The following is a 9,021-nucleotide window of genomic DNA, read 5'->3' as shown; positions in this document are numbered from 1 at the left end:
TCATTATAAATTATTTATGCTATTACCTCTTGTTGTTGTGCTCTTATCAGTTTTAGCATTAGTATCTATTATGTTTTCATAACTATATTATGATTATTGATATTACTATTATAACTATCATTATCATTATGCTATTATTATTTTTATTTTCATAATTATCATTCTTATCATCATCATGGCAACAGCTGAACATCCCTTAATGTGGGAAACGGCCTCACGAGACCCACACTTGGTAACGAAACATGGTGTAGAAGCAGGACCAAAGGGCTGGGGGTTGCTGACTGAAACAGCGCTGACCTGGCAGTGCCACGCTGTGGCCTTTATTGCTACGAGTATTCATACATAAAAATATATGTGGAAAATAAGTATTTTTTCTCTGATATAAAACTACATTAAAAATATAGTATTTCTCTCATTCAAATTCAGAAAAATATGTATTCTACTCAACAAAAATAAAGATATTCTATAACGAAGAAATAAAAACAAAGGAACTGAGGGTAAACACAGAAAACGTAGTGTTCTGAGCATCAAGGGGTACCTAACATATTTAACATACTCCCCACCATAGGAGTACATACTCCTATCATAGACTAAATGTACTTAAATGAGGTAATAAATCCTGAGAAATAGTAGTAGGACAGATTTCACCTTGGAATTTGCTTCAATAAACTCAACCTTAAGAAATAAGAACAACTAAACTAAATACTGCATATTATTACAAGTCAAGTTTATTTGGGGGTTTTATGGCACGACCCCGTTGACTAAAGGAAGTAGGGTTTAAACAGCTCTCTTCACAAGGTTCAGAGGCACTATTTTCATTGTTTCCAGGAACTGATGATTTAACAATTTCCCCTGAGATAGATTCTCTCAAATCTTCATCAGAATCTTCATAAAGATCACTATACATTTCAAGATCATGCAACTTCTGCACTGGTCTATTAACTACTCCTTTGTCATTTTTTACCATGACACTCCTAATGTTATATCATTACCTGGGAATACTTCTGTTACAACACCTAATGGCCATTTTAGCCTAGGAACATAGTCTTCTCTGACTAGGACAATAGCACCTTTCTTTACATTACATTTTTGCACAAATCCCTTCACAGCAGGTGGCAAGTTTCTTAGATAATCATTGCTCCATAATTTCCAAAACTTATCAAGTTGTTGCTGGCGAATACTTTCTCGGATAATCAAATCCCTTCCTGTGATACATGAAGGTTGATCATTAACCTCGAGTTGAAGTCCAGCATTACGTCCAATGAGAAATTGTGAGGGAGTCAAAGGATTAGAAACATCAGGTTCATCTCCAACATATGTTAAGGGTCTAGAATTCACACAAGCCTCAATTTCTTGAATGGTGGTCTCTACTCAATTTTTGACAAACATTTAACCCCTATTGTTTTCCTCAAAGCTGACTTAACAGACCTAATCAAACGCTCCCACCAACCTCCCCACCATGGAGAACGGGGAACAATGAATTTCCATTGAGGAGACAATGGTCCATATTCTTGCTGAAGTTGACGAGCTGCACTTACAAATGTTTTGGCATTATCTGAGTAAAAAACTGAAGGAAGACCTCTTCGTGCTGCAAATCTATGTATTGCAAGCATGCAATCAGAAAGAGATAATGAATCAGTTAGTTCTAGGTGCACTGCTCTTATTACTGCACAAGTAAACAACAAAATGTACAATTTCTTTGAAGGCAAATCAATACAAAAGAGAGGACCAGCATAATCAAGACCTGTCACAGTGAAGGGAGGAGCAATCTTAACTCTTAATCCTGGTAGAGGTGCAGCAGGCTGACTACAAGCCCTAGAATCATACCTCTTACACTTAACACACATTCTACAAACAGTTTTAGCAATTCTCCTGACTCCCAAAATCCAGTAGCTGCCTCTTAAAGTAGACACAATGGTTCCTACTCCAGCATGCTTCAGAAAAATATGCTGAAATTGAACCAAGAGCTTAGCAACATGACCTGAAGGAATAATAACAGGATGTTTACTTTCTAAACTTAAATCAGCATTCTCCAAACGTCCCTTAATTCTCAACAGGCCTTCATCATCTACAAAAGGATCTAACCTACACAAAGGAGAACCCTTTGAAGGAGATTTACCCTTTTTCAAGTCTGCAATTTCCTGAACAAAATTCTCTCTCTGTACATAGTAGAACAATTTGGTCTTGGCCACTGCTAACTCAGCAGGAGACAAGGGACCTGACATCTTCACAGAATGAGGTCGGACATTATTAATAAATCTCATAACCCAAGCCACCACACGTGCCTTATTGAAGTTACTCCATCTCTCAAACTCAAATATTTTAGGAGAGTTTACAGATACACAAGAAATATTTCCTTTACTGCAACTTTCTTCAACAGGTAACTCTACAGTTTCTCCTTTATCACTTAGAGTTAAAGGTTCAGACAACCAAGAAGGGCCATTTATCCATAAAGTAGAATTAACAAGGGGTTCGGCTAACTCCCCTCTAGACACAAGATCAGCAGGATTTTCTTTACCTGGGCAATGGTACCAGTGGCATGGGGAGGTAAGACTCTGAATTTCAACGACTCTATTTGACACAAACACCTTCCATCTACAAGGATTACCCTTTATCCATGCAAGAGCAACCTTTGAGTCTGTCCAACAACAATAAGTCACAGTCTTATCAAGACAGAGGGCAGACTTCAAAAAATCTAAGAGTCTAGCACAAAGTAAAGCACCAAGCAATTCTAGTCGAGGTAATGTGACCCTCTTTATAGGTGCTACCCTTGACCTTGCTACCACTAATGACACCTGGTATGTTCCATCCACAAGAGGAACTCTCAAGTACACGCAAGAATATAGATATACTTGTAGGTTTGGATGCTTATTAGGGATTTATGGATCCTGAAATTAAGCCACATCAGAGTAATGGATTAGTAGCCCAAAAGCCTGTATTTGGTTGGGTGTTCTCTGGTTCATGGAAGGTTCCTACTAACAGGAACTATGAGTCTACACAAATGTTGTGTATAGGAAATGTGACAGATTCTGATTTGCATGAGTTTTGGGATTTAGAATCTGTTGGCATAAGTCAAAAGGAAGCTGTTTGTTCCTAGCCCATTTACCTCAGACCCTGTTTTGAAGCAATTTTGTGAAAATGTTAAGTTTGATGAGGGACGCTATGAAGTAGGCTTACCTTGGAAGTCGGATGACTGCAAGAAGAATCTTATGAATAATGAGGGAATTGCTAGGAAAAGGTTGCAAGGATTAGATCGTAAGTTAGTTAAGGACCCAGAGCTTCAGAAACATGTTTACTGATTATGAACAAGAGGGAATAATTGAAGAAGTCCCTTCAAGTGAAGTTGTAAGTTCTCAGCCTACATATTATATGCCTCATCGACCAGTTGTCAAAGAGAGTGGTTCTTCAACTAAGGTCAGACCAGTTTTTGATGCTTCTGCAACTAGTTATAATGGCACTTCTTTAAATGATTGTCTTGAGTCTGGTCCTTCACTTAACCCTGATCTTGTGAAAGTATTGGTTCGTTTCAGAAAGCGGAAGGTTGCATTGACTGCTGATATTACAAAGGCATTCTTGCAGATTTGTGTTCAGCCAGAAGACCGAGATGTTCATCGCTTTTTGTGGAAATGCAAAGACTCCATTAGAATGACGAGGTTTGTTCGTGTTCCCTTTGGTAACACAAGTAGTCCATTTTTGCTAAATGCAACCATTAAATACCACTTACAGTCTTATCCTGATACTGAAGTAGTAAAAGAGTTAAAGGATAACCTTTACGTAGCTGATTGGCTGTCAGGGGCGGACACTGCTGACGAAGCTTGTGAGAAGTTTAAAGAATCTCAAAGTATTTTGGCTGAAGCTGGGTTCCCTCTTTCTAAATGGCACTCAAATTGTAAATTGTTTGCCACATAGTTTAATGATAAAATTGATCATGGTGATGAACATGAATCCACAAAGGTTTTAGGTATGAAGTGGTTATCCTTGTCAGATCAGTTTGTTTTTGAAGGTATTGATTTAGACCTGGAGACACATTTGTTGTCAACCAAAAGAGCAATTCTTAGTCTCATAGCCAGCTTTTTGACCCACTTGGTTTGATTAGTCCCTTGTCATGTATGCTAAAATCCTCTTTCAAAACATATGGAGACTTGGGCTTGATTGGGATGAGTTACTACCTAAAGAGGTGCAAAATAAGTTTCAGAATTGGGTTAAAAGCATTGCTGCTCTAAAATATTGGAAGATTAATCGTTGCTATTTCCCAGAAATGCCCTGGAAAGAGTTGTCTGGTTTAGAACTCCATGCCTTTGGTGATGCTTCAGAGAAAGGGTATGGAGCTTGCGTGTACTTGAGAGTTCCTCTTGTGGATGGAACATACCAGGTGTCATTAGTGGTAGCAAGGTCAAGGGTAGCACCTATAAAGAGGGTCACATTACCTCGACTAGAATTGCTTGGTGCTTTACTTTGTGCTAGACTCTTAGATTTTGTGAAGTCTGCCCTCTGTCTTGATAAGACTGTGACTTATTGTTGTTGGACAGACTCAAAGGTTGCTCTTGCATGGATAAAGGGTAATCCTTGTAGATGGAAGGTGTTTGTGTCAAATAGAGTCGTTGAAATTCAGAGTCTTACCTCCCCATGCCACTGGTACCATTGCCCAGGTAAAGAAAATCCTGCTGATCTTGTGTCTAGAGGGGAGTTAGCCGAACCCCTTGTTAATTCTACTTTATGGATAAATGGCCCTTCTTGGTTGTCTGAACCTTTAACTCTAAGTGATAAAGGAGAAACTGTAGAGTTACCTGTTGAAGAAAGTTGCAGTAAAGGAAATATTTCTTGGGTATCTGTAAACTCTCCTAAAATATTTGAGTTTGAGAGATGGAGTAACTTCAATAAGGCACGTTGTGTGGTGGCTTGGGTTATGAGATTTATTAATAATGTCCGACCTCATTCTGTGAAGATGTCAGGTCCCTTGTCTACTCCTGAGTTAGCAGTGGCCAAGACCAAATTGTTCTACTGTGTACAGAGAGAGAAACTGCAGACTTGAAAAAGGGTAAATCTCCTTCAAAGGGTTCTCCTTTGTGTAGGCAAGGATGATAACAATAGTAAAAATGATTATAATAATAAAAATTATTATTATCATTATACCTATTGCTATTATTTTAATTTTTACTATCATTACAATGATAATGACAACAACAATAATAATCATAATAGTAATAATAATAACAATAATCATGATGCTGCTGCTGCTGCTGATGATGATGATGATGATAATGGTGATAATGATGGTGATGATGATGATAATGATAAAGATGATGATGATAATGGTGATGATGATAATGATATAACAATAGTAATAATAATAAAAATAATTAGCATTATCATAGTAACGATATAAAATGATGATAATGATAATAATGATAATGATGATCTATGATGATGATAATGGTGATGATGATGATGATAAAGATGATGATGATAATGATAATGATGATGATGATGATAATGATAATGATGATAATGAGGATGAGGATGATAATGATGATGATAATGATGATGATAATAATAATGATGATGATGATAATGAGGATGAGGATGATAATGATGATGATAATGATGATGATAATAATAATGATGATAATGAAGATGATGATAATGAAGATGATGATAATGAAGATGATGATAATGAAGGTGATGATAATGAAGAAGATAATAATAATAATAACAATAATAATTTTTATTATTATCATTATTATTATCATTATTATTATTATTATGATAATAATAATGATAATGATAATGATAATGGTAATAATGATAACAATAGTGACAGTGACAATAATAAGAATAGGAATAAGAATGATGATGATGTTACTAATAATATAGATAATGATGAAAATCATCATTAATATTATTATCAACATTATTATTATCCTCATTAACATAATTTGTAACATTATTGTTTATACAATTGTTATTATAATTTATTAAAATGGAGATTCTATCAATGATAAGATAATGATGATAATGCAAAAACAACTACAACTACAACAACAATAATAATGATGATGATAATAATAATAATGATAATCATAATAACAATAGTAATGATAACTTTGATAATGAAAAATAATAATAGTAATAATAATAACTATCATAATAGTAGTAACAATTATAACAATAATAATAATGCTAATAAAATTATGATGATAATGATGAAAACAACAAAAGTAATAATAATAATAATAATAATAATAATAATAATAATAATAATAATAATAATAATAATAATAATAATAATAATAATAATAATAATAATAATAACAACAATAATAATAATAATAGTTATAATAATGATAACAATAATAATGATAATAATGATAATGATAATAATAAAAATAATGATTTAATGATAATAATAATAATGATAATGATAATAGTAGCAATGATAACGATGATGTTGATATCAATGAAGAAAGTGAAAGTAATAGTTAAGATAATGATAATATAATAATTATAATAATCATTATAATAATAATGACAACAACAATGATAGTGACAATAATATGGGTATTAATAACAATAGTAATCACAATCATAATATTAATAATAATAATAATAATAATAATAATAATAATAATAATAATAATAATAATAATAATAATAATAATAATAAAAATAATTATTATTATTATCATTGTTGTTGTTGTAGTTGTCATTATTATTATTTTTACAATAATAATAATGATAATGATTATAATAATGATGATAATAATGATAATGATGATGATGATGTGATGATAATGGCAGTAATACTATACTCTTGGAAAGGGTGATAACAATAGTAATAATAATGATAATAAGAATTATTAATGATGATAATGATAATAATGATGATGGCGATGATGATAATGATGATGGTAATGATGATGATAATGATAATGATATAACAATAGTAATAATGAAAATAATCAGTATTATCATAGTAATGATATAAATTGATGATGATAATGATAATGATAATGATATCAGATGATGATGGTAATGATGATAATGATATAACAACAGTAATAATAATAATAATAGTATTATAGTAATGATATAAAATGATAATGATAATAATGATGATGATGATAATGGTAATGATGATGATGGTAATGATGATGATGGTAATGATGATGATAATGATAATGGTGATGATGATAATAGTAATAATGAAAATAATCAGTATTATCATAGTAATGATATAAAATGATGATAATGATGATAATGATAACAATGATAATAATAATGATAATGGTGATGATGATAATGATGATAACGGTGATGGTAATGATAATGATAATGAGAATGAGAATGATGATGGTGATGATGATTTATGATGATGATAATGATAATGATGATAATGATAATGAGGATGATGATAATGATGCTAATGATAATGATGATGGTGATGATAATGATGATGATGATGATGATGATGATGATGATAATGATGATGATGATGATGATGATAATGATGATGATAATGATGATCGTGATTATAATAATAATCATGATGATGGTGATGATGATGATGATGATGATGATGATGATAATGATAATGATGATGATCGTGATGATTATAATAATAATCATGATGATGGTGATGATGATGATGATGATGATAATGATAATAAAAATAATGATGATAATGATCTATGTAAATTGTTGTGATCCTACCTCAATTCATAAAAACGCGCTCATAATACTAACAGAACCGGCATCCGCTTCACAATTCGCTGCACTTTCCACCGCCACTGTCACTGCACATTCGCGCCAAAGTTGCTGATAATCGAAGAAAAACAAGATTCCAAAACACTTCTTGAAAGGGGTCCGCCATGGAGGCATCTCGCGCCTGGGACTTATCTTCGGCCATTACGAACTCCCTTTCGCTGCGCCACGTTTGGTTTGTGACTCTAAGCCGTCTTGGAGGGTTTGTTTAACCACACGTAAAGTTTCGCGGGATTTGATGAAGGGAGTCGGTCGTGATTCGCAAATAATTAGGGAGTTAAATGTAGGCTTTGAATGTCGTGCAGTGATGCGTCTGAGTGACGTCACAGTCACGTGATAGCAGAAGATATTTTATTTTATTTTATTTTTTTTACGGGATAACAATTCCGTTATACTGATTATATATAAGACTGTATATATCGTATATAATTTTTGCTATATACGTAATATGTTTCCTGTCTTTCGTATAAAGAGTCTTTGGCTATACACAAAGACTATATACGTATATACGGCCGGTTTGTTAAAATTGTGCCAAGCCAAACCTAATTGACACACATGCACATACATAAAAATAAATGCTTTTCTATCAGTCTAGATATGCATATTTACCTTACAGATAGAAAAATGAATGTATATTTAATTGAGAGATCGATAGATATGCATTTATTTCTGTGTATATAGATGTGTGTATAGTCTTTGGTTATTCACCCTATCTGGATAACTAATAATGTTGCATAGAAATCATTCATAAGCTCCGTGGTATGAGACATTATAATAAAGTGGAGCAGAATACAAATGTACATACATTATGGTAAATACATATTTAACCTCAATCTCACAATGATGATGATGATGATGATGATGATGATGATGATGATGATGATAATAATAATAATAATAACAATGATAACAAAATAATGATAATATTAACAATAATAATAATAAAAATAATGATGATGAAAATAGTGACATAATGATAATAACAACTGTAATAAAATTATGATAATAATAATAACAGTAATAATGAATAATAATAGTAATAATAGTACATAATAATACTAATGATAATAATAATAATAATAATAACAATAGTAATAAGAAGGAAAATATAAAGAAAGTTATTATATATTAACAATAACTATAGTAGTAATAATAACAATAAAAAAATAAAATAATAATAATGATGATATTGATAATAACGAAAATTATACCAATGACCCTGTACTATTTCAACATAAATTTGATTTTTTCTTATTTTTG

General features: G+C 32.1%; 2 protein-coding genes across 2 annotated transcripts in view; one reads left to right on the top strand and one right to left on the bottom strand.

Moving 5' to 3' along the window:
* Window positions 1-8,097, bottom strand: part of LOC138866238 (uncharacterized) — a 21,450-nt gene extending 13,353 nt beyond the window's left edge. Inside the window, exon 1 of the mRNA XM_070138567.1 lies at window positions 7,744-8,097. Coding sequence (XP_069994668.1) covers window positions 7,744-7,878 — 135 coding nt within the window. The 5' untranslated portion in view covers window positions 7,879-8,097. The remainder of the gene's footprint in view (window positions 1-7,743) is intronic.
* On the top strand, window positions 2,900-3,914 carry LOC138866193 (uncharacterized). Its single transcript, XM_070138145.1, has one exon. It carries the CDS (start codon window positions 3,289-3,291, stop codon window positions 3,907-3,909), a length of 621 nt encoding a protein of 206 aa, XP_069994246.1. The 5' UTR covers window positions 2,900-3,288; the 3' UTR covers window positions 3,910-3,914.
* Window positions 8,098-9,021: the final 924 nt, after the last annotated feature.

The sequence above is a fragment of the Penaeus vannamei genome, chromosome 24 (genome assembly GCF_042767895.1).
Source record: "Penaeus vannamei isolate JL-2024 chromosome 24, ASM4276789v1, whole genome shotgun sequence".
NCBI lineage: Eukaryota > Metazoa > Arthropoda > Malacostraca > Decapoda > Penaeidae > Penaeus > Penaeus vannamei.
This window is presented reverse-complemented; position numbering and strand designations above follow the sequence as displayed.